Raw genomic sequence first — 19,495 nt, forward strand, 5'->3', positions numbered from 1 at the left:
CCCCTGCGGCCAGGGCCAAGCCCCAAAGACCAAACCCAAACCCGCCCAAGGCCTCGGAGCCCTCCAGGTCTCCGCACCCCACTCCCACGCACCCCGCCCCCACGCACCCCGCCCCCACCCCCCGCCGGCTGAGCGGAGGCGCGGGGGAGCCGCGGCCAGGGCCCGCCGAGCGCCGCCCGCCGGAGCTGCCATAGGTGTTGGGGCCACGTCTCCCCCACACCCCCCCTCCCCCGCCCCGGCCGCCGCGAGCCGAGCGCCCGGTACGGACCCCGCGTCGTGCCCGCCCGCCCGCCCGCCCGCCCGCCCGCGGGGAGCCCAGCGGCCCCGCCCCGCCGCCCGCAGAGGCCGCGCGCCCCGCACGCACCATGACCGCTCCGAGCGCCCGGGTTACAGGTTGGTCGCGGACGCTGCGGCGCCGCCCGCCCCGTGCCCCGGCGGCGCGCGCGCGGGAGGCCGGGCTGGGCCCCGGCGGCGGCGCGGGGGGTGGTGGGCCCCGGGGGCGCGGCGCCGGGTGGGAGCGGGGAGGCCCCGAGGCGGCTGGCTGGGCGCGCGCGCGTGCCGCCGGCCCCGGGGAGCCCACGGCGGGCGGCGCCTCGGCCGGGGAGACCCCCGGGGCCGCCAGACCCACCCGGGCCGCGCGCGCCCGACCGGCCCAGCAGGTGTTGGGGTGGGGGGGAGCAGGTGGCCCGGGGCGGAGCGCGGCGGCACTGCACCCATGGCTCCTTGGTCACCCTTGGGGCAACCGCCGGGGTGCCAGGCCGCTAGGCCCGCAAGGCTTCCTCCCCCCCCCCCCCCCCCCCCCCCCCCGCTGCCGGCTAAGGGGCCCTGGCTCCCTGGTTTCCTTCGTTGAGAAGCTGTCACTGGGGCTGTATCCCGCCCTGGCAACACCATTTTGTCATTGAACCGGTGAGGGCCCTGCACAGATGGCGCTGCTTGGCTGCCCAGAGCCCAGCGGAATCCCGTGCGCCCTCCATTCTCTCAACCCGGATCCTAAATCCTCCCCACCTTCACCCACAAGCCCGCCTTGTCCTCTCAGGACTGCGGTGCTGTGGAATGAATGGGGCGCGCTGGGGGAGCGCACAGTCTGTCAGGCCCTGGAGGGTTCCCGGGTAGCTAGACATCCTGCAGGCCTCAGGGCCCCGGGTGCGAGGGACTCGTCCCAGGTCGGTGGAGAGCTTCCCGGAAGCATCGGAAATGCACAGGTGGATGGGCCCTTTTGTTGCCGTTTATTTGTTAAATTTATCACCCCTGTTTTCATAGCGACCGCTGTGGCTTGATATTACCTGGAAAAGGAGAAGGTAGATTATGACACTTATCTCAGAGATAGGAGGACTTTTTTTTTTTCCATTTTTAGTTTAGCTTTTGTTTTGTTTTCAGTCAGTGATTGTATCAACCATGCTAAATATGTTGTGCCATTCTGTGTTGGAGATTTTATTCCTCTGTGGGTTTTTATTGCTTTAAAAAAAATACATTGTTATTACTCGACGGTATGGAGGAGAAAAGCACAGTTTGGAGAAAAGTGGAAAGGCCCATTTAATTCTCTTACCTGTTGAAGACATGGTGTCCTTGTAGAATAGATAGGCTGCCACTTGAAAGGATTATGCTTGCACCTTCTGGAAATGGAAGAGAAGCCATGTTCTGTGAAATGGTGACAATAGAGTTAGGACTTTGGATGTGACGTGCAAATTACTCTCAAGAGGAAAAAAAATGTACTTTTAAAAGATAGTAGTATTATTTTCTTACAGCCTAGTGAATGGACGGTTAATGTAAGGCTTTCTGCTGCCTTTTCTTTTTTTGCATGGCATTTCTTTGCAATGTGCTCCAGTCACTTCTTTTTTCTGAACCGGCATATGTGGTTGAGTCTACTATGTCCGTGTACGTGCTCATACATTGGTTTAATTGTTCATCAGTAATAAGACAATTGCAGAATTTTTATGGCTACATAGTTTAGTCTTGGGGAAAAGAGACAAGTAGAGTTCAAGTGTGTGAAGCAAAGTCCATCACATCTACACTACTGTAAGCCATGCACTGGGCCGGCACCTGAGTGTCAGGTAGGAGAAAACCATGGGCCCAGTTAGGAGTCTGTTGGGAAAGAGATAGGTAAGCAATGGTCTGCACAGCAAGATCTGCTGACTTCTCTTTGGGGCTTAGGATAAGATGGTCTTGAGCTTCAAGAAAGGATACACTATTCCCCCTAAAGGTATCAACAACATTTAGAACTTGACTGTCACGTGATTCTTACCTGGCTCTAGGACCTGCCCAAGAAGGTGTACACCTTTGGAACTTTTCTTGTGAAAACATTCATATTTCCTTTGAATATAAAAGTAAAGAGGATAGAGATGACAGAAGGTTGGAAAAAAGTTTATAAAAATCTCATAGTTCTGACTCACTAACACAACTGATTTCAATATGTACATGTTGCCTCTGGTTTTTTGAAGATCAAGATTTTATGAAGCCGCAGTCATGATGTTATACTTTTACACTGGCCTATCCAATATTTGTCATGCACATTTAAAAACTTCCTTTTTATATCTAAGTGGTCATTACAGAACAATACCATGTGTTAGATAGCTTTTGCCTCTAGGACATTTGCTGTATCTAATTTTTCTATAGTCCAATGATTTACTATTTTTTTGAAAAATGTAATTATACATTTCTGTAAAAAAGAGTATAAATTATTGTGGATATGTACATATATACATTTCATATCTGTCTACATTTACATCAAAATGTTATTTATACATATACAATCAGATCTATATGTATGTCTTCAGAATAGCTTCCTCATGACTTCGAATTACAATTTTGAATTATATGCTTAGCATACTTTAAAATCCTTCCCTTTAGAAAGGTTTTGTGAACCTCCTTCCCATAGGTTTTATGGGACTTAGAGATGATAAAATAATGTGGGATTATGACTTTTGTGACATACAAATCTCAACCTTTAACAAAGTCAGCTGAAAACCAGATGGTAAAACAAAAGAAGGAATGTCATAAAGATTGAAAGCTCAAAAAATAATGTAAATGTGATATATTTTAGGGGAAAAAATGGCTATTCGATTTGGTCTAGTGTTGCTTTCCTAGTCAGACTTAAATGAACGTCATAGGAATTTCTTAAGAGTTAAAATCACCCAAAGGTTGGCACAAATAATTTCTGATCAGTTTACTAGAGATGGAACTGGAATGAAGGGAGAAACTAAGGGTCAGTTCCTAATAGCTAAAGAGAGCAGTACCTCTTTTGCACAACACCTTGTCAACAAAATTTAATTAATAAAATAAAGAAATAAAAGAGAGTTGTACAAAGACAATTATCAAAGAGACCCAAGAAACCCTGCCCTCCCAGGAGTGAAGGAGTGGAGGGTAAAGGTGAGAGCGGGCTGTTGGTCAGACAGATGTTTGACTTCAGATGCCGTCCTCCATGAGGTCCCAGAGCAAGTAAAGCTTGTCTAAGTGGAGCATGCCCCACGGTGGGCATTGCCCCCTTGGACTATCAGGCCAGGGGCAGCAGCAGGGCTCCAGGGAGGGAATCGAGGAGAAGCACAAGTACAAAAAAAGGCCAGAAGCCACAGGGAGATGAAGAGTGTGTGCGGTGGGGTGGTACGCAAGGAAGCCAGCCAACAGAGACACGGACACCTGCTCCTCTTGACAGACCGCAGAGCACATGGACCACAGCCAGGTTGTAAAGTGAAATTATTTTTTAAAATACCCAAATATATGCATCAAAATGGGTTATTTTTGTGCCAGGAAAACGAGTAAAACATAGCCAGCATCTAGATATAGCCAGGGGAACACTTTGAGTTTGCAAGGAAGAAGGAAAATAGCCCATCTGCACACAGATAGAATATTGGAAACGTTACCTCTACACAAATGGACCACTTACACTGACTTTGCAACCCTCTTCCAAATGAGCAGGGGACGGTTCAACAACAATGTTTAAACTGTACGGCGGGGAAAACATATCAGAGGATAATATTCTTACAGGTCAGAAGTAGAAAATAAAAACCATGAAGAAATAAATGCTATTCTACATTACAATAGCAATAATCCATGACCAAACAAAAAGCAAAACAAAACAAGAAACAGCAGCTTGTGCTGAAATGGAACTCGGGGTGGGGGGGGGAGGGCGAGGTCCCCAATACCACGTACACTCCTGCACACATCCTTCTATACAGACGTCCCCTACGTTTTTTCAGCTCATTTATAACGGGACTGTTGAGTGGTGAGGAAGTTGGAAGCCTCTGGCACTTTGTGAAGGGGGGATGAGGACAAGGGCTGGTGAAAGTGGCTGCCCGGATTTCCTGAAGAGAAGTTGAGACTGACTGCTTAGCCTTCGTGTGCAACCTGACTGTCTTCACTCTGCAATCGACCTGGAATCTGAAGTAATCCAACTCTTAGCAGCACAGAGTAGAACAGTGGTTTCCAGGGGATGGGAGGTAGGAGGAGCGGGAAGTTGTGAATCCCTGTGTACAAAGCATCAATTGTGCAAGGTGAGATGTTCTATGGCCCTGACATTGAACATTGTGCCCCCAGTTAATGGCATTGATACTTAGGCAATCTGTTCGGAAACTAGGTATGCAAAATGCTATTACAAAAATAACAAAGCCAGTTACTTTTCTGCAGTGGGTTTAGGGAACACAAATACAATCTATATCTTCCACTCAGCACAGCCAGTGTTTTACTGTGGGCACATTGAATAGTGGGTCAAAATAGTTTATCCTGGATTCTTTGAACAAACCCAATAATATTTAGAGGTTAAAGAAAATTTAGTGTTTACAAGTAAAAGGAAATTAAATAGAACAATCCTTAGTGGATTAAAAACAGTGTTTTAGAAAGAACCAGAGGAAACCAGTAATGTACTACTTTTCTTTGGAGTTTAGGGATTAAATTCAGTAAGAAGAGCAAGGATTCATTTTTCTGTTTCTAATCAGTATGTTGACAAAAAGCAGAGGAAAGAGGAGCCTATCTTTGGAGATGGGCCCTGGAAGCCTCTGGCTCCCTTTGCTTGCTTTGTGTGGTCACCTACCCTGGGTGGCCTTGGCAAGCCTGCTCAGTTCCACTTTTGCATAGCTCCTTGCAGGTTTAGTGAGGTCACAGAGATGAGCAAGGACCCCCCCCAACCCCCCCCCCCCGCCCCCCCGCTGGTAAAAGTGGCATTTGGAGGGAGGGAAAGATGGAGCAAGAGAAGAGAAGGAGAGAAAGACCAAGGAGGAGAAAGGGGGGGGAGGAGAACAAGAGTAAAAAAATGAGAATGAATCACACTAAGTCAGGCTATTTACTTCCATACAAATGCAGTTGGAGAACAACCACAAGGATCCCATAACTCCTGGAACTGGGATGGCCTGGGAAGAAACTCCTCCGCTGCGCCAAACACACATTGCAGCTTTGATACCCCAGGGGTCAGATGTTTGAGGATGTCTTACTTCTGCTGCTCACAGAAATGCTCTCTGCCTTGACGTTGCCTGGAAACCCAGGACTGCAGGCTGTGTTTTAGAGTGCAAACAACCCAGCTGCCTGCTTTCTCCCCAAGCAGAGGCCACAGGAGAAAGGCACTGCCAGACCATGGGAGCTCATGAGTAAGAAGTCTCCAGGAGACAGAGAGGCCCTGCACTGAAGGTCACGGGAAGGCGTGTCCTACTCCATTTCTCCATCTAGACCTAAGAGAGGCAGGCAGCTAGAGATTCCCGGCTCTGTGCTCGGGGAAAGGAGATAGCTCTTGGAAGGACTTGATTAAAAGAGGACACACCAGGAGAATCATGGGAATCAAAGTGTACAGGACCTGGCTCCCGAGTGGCTGGAGGCACAGTAGCCTTATGTCCCTGACAGGCCATTTACCTACTCCAGACCTCAGTTTCATGGTGAAATCAAAACAAGATGCTGTGACTCATGGGGGCATGGTGAGATGGAGAGGAAACAATTCAGAGTTCTCAGTCTTGCGCAGTGTAAGCCCTTACGCAATGTTAAATGCAAACGATGTAAACTTCGTGTTCAAAAACACATCGCATCGATTTTTACTTATTGATTTATTTTTGAATATGTCTAGTTTTAAACATTGGGAAATCATTGGACACATCACCACCGCCAAATGTTTAGAAATTTAAAATTTCTTAAGCTGAAAATGATAAATTTCTCCATCTATTCTTTCCCTGCCTTTCTTCTCCCAATGAAATGGACTATACTTGGATTCTAAACTTGCTTCTAACTCTCTATGGGCGGGGCATGTTTCTCTCCAGGCATGTTTAACCTGTGCATTGAAGACAATACTTAAGATGTTAAAGAGCTCAGAATAGTCTGAATAGGTTTTTATTTGAGAACTGAAGGCATCTGCCTGTACTGCATGAGGTGAGATTATCAGATGAGAGTAAGAAAATCCTTTCACCCGTTTCCTGTTAAAATTGAGAAAAATGTAGTAAAACTACACTAGAACACATCTGGGACTTATTTTCAAAGGGAAAATATGAATAAATGATTAATAGCTTCAGAAACTGAAAGTGTCATTTGATTTAGATGAGAAGCTTAGCTTTCTTAGCAGGAAAATAATAGACATTCTTTAACTGTATTTTTTTTTTTTTGTCTTTTCTTTTTTGGTACTGGGGATCAAACCCAGGACGTTGCACTTGAGCTACATCCCAGCCCAATAGACATTCTTAATAAGTAGGTACTAGGAAAAATCTATGAAATAAATCATATAATACAAACAGATTCAATGTAAGGAGATGAGAAATGTCTGTATTATTTTTACAAATATTGAGTGATTCTAAATAGTTTAAAATCACACGATTGCATAAGTAAACTACTTTTTTTTTTTTTTTTTTTTGTTTTTTTTCAAATTTTTATTATCAAACTGATGTACAGAGAGGTTACAGTTTCATACAATAGGCATTGGATACATTTCTTGTACTGTTTGTTACCTTGTCCCTCATACCCCCCTCTCCCCTCCCCCTTACCCTTTCCCCCCCTGAGGTGTTCAGTTCACTTACACCAAACAGTTTTGCAAGTATTGCTTTTGTAGTTGTTTGTCTTGTCTTTACTCTCAATTTTGGTATTCCCTTTCAATTTCCTAGTTCCAATACCAGTATACACGGTTTCCAATATACTCAGATAAGATTACAGAGATAGTGTAGGTACAACCACAGGAAGGTGATACAAGAACATCATCAATAATAGAAGCTACAGATACACATGGGATGTTGAAAGTAGTTACAACTGTGATATAACAATTGTCTCCATAACATGGAGTTCATTTCACTTAGCATCATCTTAGGTGTTCATAGGGTATAGGTATTGGGCTTTGTGGTGCTCTGCTATGACTTGCCTAAACCTGTACTAATTATTCCCAATAAGGGAGATCATAGAGTCCATGTTTCTTTGGGTCTGGCTCACTTCACTTAGTATAATTTTTTCCAAGTCCTTCCAGTTCCTTACAAATGGGACAATGTCATTCTTTCTGATAGAGGCATAAAATTCCATTGTGTATATGTACCACATTTTCCTGATCCATTCGTCTACTGAGGGGCATCGGGGTTGGTTCCAGATTCTCTCTATGACAAATTGTGCTGCGATGAACATTGTTGTGCTGGTGGCATTACTGTGATTTTGTTTGTGGTCTTTTGGATAGATACCCAAAAGTGGGGCTGCTGGGTCATAGGGGAGTTCTATATTTAGCCTTCTGAGGAATCTCCATACTGCTTGCCAGAGTGGCTGAACCAGATTACATTCCCACCAACAATGAAGTAGGGTTCCCTTTTGGCCACATCCCCTCCAACAATTGTTATTGTTAGTTTTCTTGATATATGACATTCTTACTGGGGTGAGATGGAATCTCAGTGTTGTTTTGATTTGCATTTCTTTTATGGCCAGTTTTTTTTAAATTTAATTTTATTGTCAAGGTGATATACAGAGGGGTTACAGTTATATACATAAGGTAATGAATATATTTCTTATCAAAGTTTTTTGCCACTTTATGTTTAAAAGACAGTTTTCTTATAATCTGCATATTATATGACATTCTTTGTTTAAGTAGAGTGGTTATGATACATTTTCTTGGTCCATATCATGGATAATCATTTTATTTTTATTGTCAAGCTGAAATAGGAGGGTTATAGTTACATACATTAGGTAGTGAGAACATTTCTTGTCCAACTTGTTACCTCCTCCCTCATTTTTCTCCCACTTTTCCTCCTCCCCAATCACCCTCCTCTGAGTTGTACAGTTAGTTTACAACATATTGTCTTATAAATATTGCTGTGCATTGCTTTGTCTTTTACCCTTTGTCTCTCTATTTAAATGTTTCCCTTCTCTTCTCTAATTTAGACAGACATATATAAAATACCCAAGATACCAGAATCAAATACAATGCAACAGGGACTAAATCATAAGTAAGATGAACAGAAGAAAAAAGAAATAATTTCATATAGTATGTTGAAAATAACATCAATGACCGCTTCTTTCCATATTTTGGAGATCATTTCTCTTTGCATCATCTTATGTGATCATTTGAACATAGCTATTGTGCTATAGTGATCATCTACTAGAACCAAGACACAGAAACACAACAAATCAAAGAAAGGTTGGACAAATGGGATTGCATCAAACTGCAGAGCTTCTGGATGGCAAAGGACATAGCTCGCAAGATAAATAGAAAGCCCACAGACTGGGAGAAGATCTTCACTCTCCATACAACAGACAAAGGCCTCATATCTAAAATACATACATAACTCAAAAAATTAAGTTCCACTGAAACAAATCCTCAAAGAAACAGCTGCCCAATTAATAAGTGGGCTAAAGACTTAAAGAGAGACTTCTCTGAAGAGGAAATGAGAATGGCCAAGAGACACATGAAGCAGGGCTCAACATCACTAGCCATAAAAGTAATGCAAATCAAAACATTGAGATTCCACTTCACCCCAGTAAGAATGGCCTTCATCAAGAAAACCAATAACAACAGTTGCTGACAGGGACATGGCCAAAATGGAAAGCTACTACACTGTTGGTGGGAGTGCAAACTTGTTCAACCAGTCTGGAAAGCAGTGTGGAGCTTCCTCAAAAGGCTAAACAAAGAGTTCCCCTATGACCCAGAAACCCTGCTTTGGGGCATTTACCCAAAGGATTACTAGCAAGACCACACTAAAGCTACCAGCACACCTATGTTCATCACAGCACAATTTACCATAGCTAAAATATGGAATCAACCCAGATGCCCTGCAGTAGATAAATGGATCAAGAAAATGTGGCACTTATACACAATGGAATTCTGTGTGTCTATCAGAAAGAATGTCATTGCCCCATTCATAAGGGAATGGAGAGTCTTGGAAAAAAATCATACTAAGTGAAGTGAGCCAGACCCAATGAAACAAGGACTTTATGGTTTCCCTTACTGGTATTAGTTAGTACATGTCTAGGATAGTGCTAGCAGGTGATCGCAATAGCTCAATAGCTCTGTACCTATGATCACCTAAGATGACACTAAGCAAAATGATCGCCAAAGTATGGAAACGAGTGGTTTATCACTGACGTTGTTATCATGTTATGAATAAATTTTCTCAATTTGTACAATAACTTATAGGAATTGAACAAGATAATGGGCAATATACGTAAAAGCAGGTGAGGCACATAGTAAGTCCTCAATAAATGTTTTTATTAGAAGGGGTTTGTTTTTACATTGCCATACATGTACATAGGATGAAATAAGCCAACAAGTTCACTATTTTATCCTGTAACTGCCATGTCTCCTAAGCATTTTATCACATACATGTGTGTAGATGTGTATGAATGAGATAGCTGTTTTATTTTATGTTTTTTTAGAAGTGTGTGTGTGTGTGTTCTGTAAGTTCACTAACATGCTGTGCTGCTCTCATTTATACTTTTCTTCTCAAGTACCGAACCTTTCAGTTGTCACAAATCACATACACAGACAGAAGCTGTTGGTGAGTTAAATTAAGTAGTTAGGGACAGCTGATGTGTGATTGGCCATGGACCATAGAAGACACAGATGGAATGAAGGCTTTCAAGTAGCTGAGGAAGGTTGGAGGACAGAGGGCTGGAATAGCCAACTTGAGGTCATTGAAGGAATTCAGGTAAAACTTGTGGATTCAGTGACCTTAAACATACGTTTAATAAACAAAAAGGCAAGAGTGCTTCTATGGTTCTCTGCCGTCCATTGAGCACACTGCTCTCAGTCCCCAGTGCCATGGTGCCTGTGTAGTGTTTTCTGCATGGACGAAGGAATGCTTGAGTAAGAGAAACAAGCTGAGAGTTCCTGGGTTGTGGGAGAAGATTGCACCAGAAGTGTGAGGAGGCTCACTTTTAAACAATATTAACATTTGAAATCCATTATCATTTTTCTCATTTACTTGTGTATTCCTCATTTTCTTTTATCAGTGTTTGTAGTTTTCATTGTACTTGTTATTGATTTCATTTACACTTCCTTGGTTAAATTTATTCACAGGTATTTAAAAAATGTGCTATGATTGCAAATGATCTTGTTTACCTTTTTTTTTTCCAAATAGTTACCTGTTAGTATAGAACAATGGTGCTGATTTTTACATGTTATTTTGTGTCTTGCAATTTTGTCCAATTCATTTATTAATTGTAACAACATTTCTAAAAGAGTCTTTAAGGTCTTCTGTATAGAAGAATATGTCATCTGCAAACAGTGACAGTTTTAAGTTCTTCTTTCTCTTGCCTGATTTCTCTGGGTATGACTCCTAGTAATTTGTTGAATAGCAATTTGGAGAGTAAACATTCTTGACATTGTTAGATCTCTTAGAGAAAAATCTGTCAACTTTTGAATATTTAATGTTACCTGTGTGTTTATCATACGGATGTTTATTGAAGTATGTTTCTTCTGTATCAGCTTTTAGAGATTTATCATGAATGAAAGTTGAATTGAGTCAGAATTTTTTCCTTATAGATTAAAATGATCATATAGGAAGTTAAATTTTGATTTAAAGGAGAGGCTATATTAAAATGAAAGCCCCAAGGACTGGCAGTGTAGGTCACTGGTAGAATACTTGTTCCCTATGTAAAAAATCCTGGGTTTATTCTCCAGTATTAAATGAGTGAGTGGATGCATACATGAATGAATAAATAAATATAAATTCAACTAAGATGTGTGTTCCCGTGGTTTAGAAAGATGCCTAATAGTTGGAATTAATGCATATATAAGAAATTAAAAAAAGAAAAAATTGTTACTGAGAGTGTCTTTAATGAGAAATGGTGTTATCTCTAGGAGTTTGGAGCAGTAGGATTTGGGACATGAGAAGAAAGAATGAACTGGAAGGACACCACAGCCATGTCGTTTGTGAGGCTGCACTTTAAATGGTGATGAGGTTGATGTGCTCTTCCTGTGTTGGTGAGAAGCAGCCCAGACACATGGCTCAGTAATGATAATGGAACTCTAGCAGATCATAATGGGAACCAGAAGTGTAGGTGATTGTTTAAAGAGTAAATACAACAGGAAATATAGAATAGCTGGGAGAGGATATACCACAAATCATAACTTAGAATATAGAAAAAGATCTCTAAAAATATGATTCCAAGGCTAAGACAGTTTAACAGAGGAGAAAAAAGGATCCATAGTGTTGCAAGACTATCAAGAGAATAAGGATGGGGTAGGCAGAGCATGTACCAATAGATAGAATAAAATTGCTATCATGGATTATAAAAACTAGATCTTAACTAATTAAAGGAGAAAAAAGGACTGGAGTTCTTTTTCTCCTAGAGTTGATGTTAGCTGTCTCCATGTAGAAAGATTTGTCAATGAACATATTGTAACTGTAGCCTCTCTCCCAATCCTAGGCAATTTAAATAGCAACTCCTTCTAGGAAGTGCGAAAACACCATTGAAAGCCACGTTCTTCAAACTTCCTGCACAGCCTGATGAAGAACACTTCTGCAAACACAAGGAAATGTACTGGCTTATAAATACATAGTACTGATAAGGCAAAGATACCCAAAAGCCGTTTCCTATCAAAATACTAACTTTACCCTAGAATATTGAAATATCTCTGCTGGTCTTTATCAAGGGAATAATAGTCTTCTGTGCTCATGTCTATTGATTCCACATGAACGAAGGCATAAAACAACATTACTGAATCCAAAAAAAAATAATCACAATCAGCTGTTTTCTAACTAGGGTAGATTCCTCATATGTTTGTAATTAATTTCTTTTACTAACTGAATATCTTATATAAGACTTACATATTGAATACTTTGTATAAGACTTAATATCGTTGAATCAGTCCCATTTCCATGGACTGCAGGAGCGGCATATTGAGCTGTAAGTCACATGTGGAGTAGCTAGACAGACTCTTGGGACCTTAGGCCTCTTTGCCTCAGGTAAAGTGAACCTCAAAGTGGGTGACAAGAAATGTCATTCAGTTGTTGCTGTGCTGCTTTGATAGACCAAAGATAGCCCAAACAGATGCTATTTTTAAAAATTACTGAATTGTAGATGTATACTTCTCTAGATACACCAGCCCAAATCAATTTTGCTTCGGGTAGTGTATTGGTAATGAAAGATGACTAGAATTCATATGTCCGTCAGTCTCCTCTGGCTCTATGGAAAAGAGATTATGGCTAAGGCAATAAATTTCTTACATAATCTTTGAAATCAGTTCATTGTGAACCCACTCTTCTTACTTTGGCTGCATTGTCATGGGGGGTTTTCAGGAGATTTTGCATCTAGTCTTTGGATAAGCAAGAGACAGTCATTGAAGAGGCTCCTCAAATTGAGGCCACCAGATGTTCTTCCCAAACAGTAGATCAGAGAAGCATCATTTGAATATTCTGCATACATTTACATGGATGTCAAGAGTCCCTCGCTCCAATTATGCAAAATAAAATTAATTAGTGAAACCTACTGCAAAGCACATATTTTACTCAGTGTTCGAGTCAGTAAAAGCCTAGAAAGACTTAGCATTTCTTCTTGACAAGTAGCTTGATTTCCTCTGGGAATCAGAGGGATGGGCAGAGGCCCCTCCTCAGGTGAACTGAGGTGCAGTGGAATAGATGCTTAAACACAGGGCACTGGATTTGAAGCCGCTTTGCCCCGAGCTCCTACATTGTATTCACTTTCTCCATGAACGTTGCAACTGTACGTATGCATAGGCAGTGCAAAGACTTTCCTGTGCTCCCATGAGGACCGAGTGGCACTCTTGGTCCTTGGGTTTCTTATTCCAGCTCGATGGCAGAAGAGATTATGACCTTCCTGGCATTTTCATAGCCACCCACTGCCCGGAGAACTCTCCTCTTCCTCTGATATCTGCCATGAATTCTAACAGCTCTCCGTACCCCCATGACCAACACTAGACACTTTACACCTCATCAACAAATAGACTTTACTTTTTTTATTTCAACTGCTCAGGTGAACTTGGCCAAGTTATTATATACTTTGAGGCTAGAGTTTCTTATGCATGTAACAAAAGACAAGATGTCTCCTTTCTTGTCTCTGTTGTAAAGATTAATGTATCACCGACATACACTCCAAACTCAACATATGTCTAAAACATAAAGATACTTTCCTTCTTTTAGGACTTGATTGTTCTGAGAACAAAGGTTTATTTGGGGGGATTTAATTTTCTGAGCTCTAATTATACTTTGGATACTAGACCCTTGTCTGATGTATAGCTGGTGAAAATCTTCTTCCATTCTGTGTGGACTCTATTTATCTTGTTAGCTATATTCTTTGCCATGCAGAAACTTTTAAGTTTGATGTAATCCTTTGATTTGTTATGATTCTGGGTCTTAGTTAGAAAGTTTCAACCTGTGCCTAGGAGTCTTAGTGTTTCCCCTACCCTTTTCTGAAGTATGTTCATGGTTTCTGGGCTGCCTTATATTGAGGTCTCTGACCCAGTTTGAATTGACTGTGGTGCAAGGTGATCTATAATGATCTAGCTTCAGCTTTCTGCATGTAGATAACCAGTTTGGCCAGAACCATTTGTTAAAGAGGCTGTCTTTCTTCCAATCTATGTTTTTAGCTCCCTTATCAAATATTAGGTGGCTGTTGTTAAGCAAGCAGGAAATCTCACTGATAACTCAGATTCACCAGATACCAGTTGTCTTGACAACATTTCCTCTCATTTATATTTTACTCCTTTGCTGTTTTAATCTAAGGACTGACATAGTAGGCCCTCCTTCAACAGCTGTTGAATCTTGTAAGGTTGTAACAATGATCACAGGACAGGAAGGTGACATATCAACAAGCATTTAAGTGACTGAGAATTGTAGCAATCCAGATACTCATCCCCCTCTTCAGTGCACTTTGATGAAGAATCTATTTCAAAGTAGCCAGAAGACTTTAGACAATCACAACCTTCATGAGAAAGATTAATTTCCAGGTAGAAATGTTGTCTCTTTTGTCTCCATCCTTTCTGACAATGTTAAAATTGGGACTTTGATTCAAGACTACTGTCGGAAATAGATGTGTATGGATGTCATATTAAAGGAATACAGGAAAACCAAGCACTGGTAGTTTACGCCTGTATTCCTATCTAGCTACTCAGGAGACTGAGGAAGATGGAGGTTCAAAACCAGCCTGGGCAGGAAAGTCTGTGAGACTTCCCCATTATCCAGCAAAAAGCTGGAAATGTAGTGTGTGTGAGCCTTGAGCAAAAACGCAAGGGGCAGCACCCAGGTTCTGAGTTCAAGCCCAGTGCTGGCAAAGAAATTAAACATTGCCGAAAACCTTAGGGCTGACCTGATATTTCATCTGAATTAGTGAAAATTGTTCAGGCATAAACTGCTTCGAAGTAGAGGGATACATGTATGGATATATATGGGATATGTATGGATATATGGGATATATATTTATATATGGATGGATATATGTGTGTACTTATAGCTTAGGAAAGTTTGCTTAGAATATGTATATCTTGAGAAGCAAGTTATTCTTATCCCAGATGTCCAACACCAGTCATGAAGAAACTACTTACCAAAAACTACTTATGAAATAAGTAGTTGAGTAATGACTACTAAATAATCAGACTCGGGGCTAGGGATATGGCCTAGTGGCAAGAGTGCTTGCCTTGTATACATGAGGCCCTGGGTTCGATTCCCCAGCACCACATATACAGAAAACGGCCAGAAGTGGCACTGTGGCTCAAGTGGCAGAGCAAAAAGAAGCCAGGGACAGTGCTCAGGCCCCAAGTTCAAGGCCCAGGACTGGCCAAAAAATATATATATATATATATATATATATTATATAATCAGACTCAGGGGAAAATCAAGCTTATATTAATTTCATCGTATCCTTTCAAAATGTCTCTGTAAATGTGTTTGTTAGGTACACCAGAACCACGCATATGATCTTCAGATGCACAGATTTATGTGAAAGATCCCAAGTCTTGATGGAGATGAAGAGGGATTAAGTGTTGAGTGACTGCTCTCTCTCTCTCTCTCTCTCTCTTCCCAGACTGCGGTTTCAGGACTGTCCGCCAAAGCTAAGTTCAGCATGCTGAAAAGGAAGCAGAGCTCCAGGGTGGAGGCCCAGCCAGTTACTGACTTTGGTCCTGACGAGTCTCTGTCAGACAACGCCGACATACTCTGGATTAACAAGCCAGTAAGTGTCCTTGTTGAAGTGCAGGGAACACATGCTGCTATCAGGGAAATTTGATTCATAAATTCAGAAACTCACAGACCTTGGACTTTGAACTCTCTGTATTTGAGCCTCAGGAGAACATGGGTGACTCTTTGAGTTGAGAACAGCGGTTGGGAGCAATTCAAATGCTCTGTGTGTTAACTCTGGGGAAGATCGGTGGTGGGGCTCCACCTACCAGTACTCTGGAGACACTGCCCTCAAAGCCCCCCTCACTAATCAGAGCTGTGCAGGATTTCCAGACTCTCCTCATTTGTTCTTGTAACAGACAGTGTGGCCTCTTTTTCCATTTGTCCTATTCTAAACTTGGGTATCCGAATAAGTGTATATTGTATATAAATATAAATAGTGAGCTTCTTGTATCCAGAGGTTCTACATCCACAAATTCCACCAAGCACAGATTGAAAATATCTTAAAATACATGTGCAGTGAACATGAGCAGACTCTTTTCTTGTCATTATTCCAGAAATAAATCTGTATAATTGATATTTACATAGCATTTAATTAGTATTAAGTAATTTAGAGATGATGTCAAGCATACAAGTGGATGTAGATAAGTCATATGTAAACAGTCTCCCATTTTATGTAATACACTTGAGCATCCTTGGACTAGGATATCTGAAGAAGGCATCTTAGAAGTGTTCTCCTACAGATGCTGATGGATGATTGTATATAAATTATATATATAATGTGTATGATTGCTTTTGCTGCTGTAAAGTTATTATGAATCAGACAGTATTACTTCCATCTGTAAGTCCTCGGAGTCCAGCACCTCTGACATTCCGTCAACTCCTTCCTGTTTAGAGAATTGAATGGGATGTAAAAGAAACCACTTGCTAATTTTTGCTTAATGTCTACTCTATAGAGAAACTTCTGAGGCTGTCTGAAGATAAAATTATAGATTTGGCATCAGAGACACTAACTGAAGTTATTAATGCTTAATTATAATTCTTTAAACTCAAAGCAGCTTTACTTTGTAAAGGAAGAGAAATATCATTTGAAGTTCCTTGGGTAATTACATTCTTCATGTTGGAGGTCCAGATGGGGCTAAATTCACAGACTGATGTTTTTTGAAGCTCTTCCAAACTGCATGAAAAATACATCAACCCTTAAAATAAGTTGAATAGTAAGTGGCCAAAATATGGTATGAATTTTTGGCATTATATTTTCATGAAAATGTTGCAACTCTCAGGCAAATATTAGAATCCACTCTTTCGTTAAGCCTTCTCAAAGTTCTGACTGTTTTCTGCTCCAGAAGCCATCGTCTCCAAACTGTCCCCTTGCTTCTCCAGGAGGAGAAAAAAAAGTAAGGAATCAGTAGGGTCACATATTACATAATGGTTAATAGTTGTGTATTGAACAATCTTCTAGTACTACTAATTTTGACATTCAGGATGGAGCTGCAACAAAGTACTCACCAGCTAACCCAGGCTAGCCTGGAATCTGCTGCTTCCTACACCACTTTGTCCACCATCATTTTGTGAAAAAAATAGGATATGTGAGTGGTTGTATGTCCTATCCATATACATATGAACACACATTTATTTTGAATTCCTTCTTAAGTTGTAGTGAATAGAAACCTTCAGACAGTGGACATACTTGCAAGGATTAAGCAAATCTCATTTTTAGAGTGGTGGAATCATTTGTAGAAAAAAATACTTTATAAAAAATAAAAAGTTCCCTGATTGTCTTTTGAGAATTGTAATTTTTAGGAAAAAAACATTTTAAGATATGCTTTTGAAGTATAATTTAAACAAGGAGATTCTATCTAATGCAAATGGAAAGAAAACCTGCGCCTAGGATGTGATACGTGTCAATTCAGTTAATGCTAAATAATTGTGCTAGATAAAAAGGAAGTTACACGACCCTACTTCTAAGTAAGTGCTCATAGTTTTATAAAAGGAAAAGGTAATCTCAATGTTCTATGCGAGTAAATTGCTAATATGTAATTTCATTACACCAGAAAATGTATACCTATGTATGTACACATACATCTATATCAATATATGATACCCTAGAAATTACTACAGACATGTTGGGGGTAGTCTTACCAGCTTTAAACCTGGAGTTTGGCAGTTGTTAGTATAAGATCATAGGAATCTTTCTCGACCTTCCTGAGTCTTAACCCCTTTGAGAATTACACACTCTAAATGTGTGAAAACGCTTTGTACATACTCTTCACTCAACACAGTGTGTGTCCTTCCTCCTCACCTTCGCACTGGTGGACTCTCTGGGCCTCCGTTTGTATTCTGCCACTAAGTGAATCCGGGTGAGTTGCCTCGCCTCCTCACTCTTGGGCCTCTGTTTCAGTGGGTGCACTCCCTGCTCCGCATCTGTGCCATCATCAGTGTCATCTCGGTGTGCATGAACACGCCCATGACCTTCGAGCACTATCCTCCTCTTCAGTATGTCACCTTCACTTTGGATACTTTGTTGATGTTTCTCTACACGGCGGAGATGATAGCAAAAATGCACATCCGGGGAATCGTCAAGGTGAGTATTTCCATGTCCTTGAAGGTCATAGCCAAAGGTCATGGAACAGCCTGATGGGTTTGAGAAGGCTTTCACATTCTAGTAAAATAACGCTCATTTTGTGTGGATGGAAATCTTTTTTTTTTTAATTACGTTTTTGTTATCTTTAAGTAGTTGTATAAAGGGGTTACCCTTCAACAAATTATAAGAGCAAGGCATCCCCGTTACCAATGTCACCCCTTTGGAATCTTTTTTTTAAATGACATAATTCCAGAAATAGCTAGAAGTGTTACATAAGAATATTTTTTGATTAGTTGCATCTTATAAGATACAAAGCTCTGGAAAAATCTGGAATGAAAATGGATGGTCCAACCACTAGCTTCATGAATACAGAGAGGTCTTTTTCATACGGCCCAGGGTCGCATTCATGGCCCGGCACAGGGACTTGCCTACAGGAAGCATCTCCATGTTTCTTGATTTACAGAACGCAGGCTAAATGTTACGGGGCAAAGTCAGAGTGTGAGGACTTTCAGAAGGAGTCATAAACCTGGGATATTTTAATAATCTACACAGGACAGAGGATAGATAGAAATCTGCAAGTATAAAGAAAAGACAATTTTAATCGATGCCATTGAGGCAAAAATAAAAACATTTAAGATGCTACAGAAAAGGAAAAGAAAGAAAGGAGGAAACTTTCTACTAAGCTTCACATTTTTCCTCTGTGACTCTAACTTTCCACAGAGGTTAAAAGCTGTATATGATTCCATCACGAGAGTAATTCACTTAGGGAAATAGCACTCTTAAAGCAATAGGACTGTGGGTGTTAGGGCTTGACAAACCACAGATCTTACTCAAAGCCTGAGTCTTATTTACTGATTGTACACACATCTCCAGGTAGGTTATGTGGGGAGAAAGTAAGTCACTCTGTACATGAATTTTAAAAGTCTAATGAGATGATGAATACTTAAAGATGATTACTTAGCTTGCCATTTTTTTCTTTTTTTACATAATGTATCAGTGTGCTGCATTTAACAGACAGTGATTGTAGACGATGTATTACTGTGCTCATTTTTTCCTTTTTGTTATGGAACTTTTAAAGTGAACAAAAGCATATTCTAGTTACATGGAATCTCAAGATTCATTTTTCCAGTTGAAAAATATTTGACCAGTTCTGGCCATTTTAAAGCAAATCTGAGAATTCAAGTCATTTCAGAAATAACTACCTATGTATTCTTGAGTGATTAAATTTGCTTTATTCTTTTACATAGCCATCATAGTTTTACTTAAAGGCTAATTCCTAATGTAGGCAATATTTATTCCATGTTCTTATAAATCCAAATAATTCTCACAAATATTTCTCTTTATGGTTCCTTTCTTTGAATAAAGATGCAAACAAGGTTCAAATTATAATTTGACTGTTATGCTTTAAAGT

General features: G+C 40.9%; 1 protein-coding gene across 1 annotated transcript in view; it reads left to right on the plus strand.

Annotated features, from left to right (window-relative positions):
• The first annotated feature begins 347 nt into the window (after nucleotides 1–347).
• Nucleotides 348–19,495, plus strand: part of Nalcn (sodium leak channel, non-selective) — a 212,017-nt gene continuing 192,869 nt past the window's right edge. The window contains exons 1-3 of the mRNA XM_048341128.1: nucleotides 348–393; nucleotides 15,409–15,555; nucleotides 17,902–18,084. Of these exons, the coding sequence (XP_048197085.1) occupies nucleotides 15,448–15,555; nucleotides 17,902–18,084 (291 nt within the window). The 5' untranslated portion in view covers nucleotides 348–393; nucleotides 15,409–15,447. The remainder of the gene's footprint in view (nucleotides 394–15,408; nucleotides 15,556–17,901; nucleotides 18,085–19,495) is intronic.

Source organism: Perognathus longimembris, chromosome 3, assembly GCF_023159225.1.
Source record: "Perognathus longimembris pacificus isolate PPM17 chromosome 3, ASM2315922v1, whole genome shotgun sequence".
Lineage (NCBI taxonomy): Eukaryota > Metazoa > Chordata > Mammalia > Rodentia > Heteromyidae > Perognathus > Perognathus longimembris.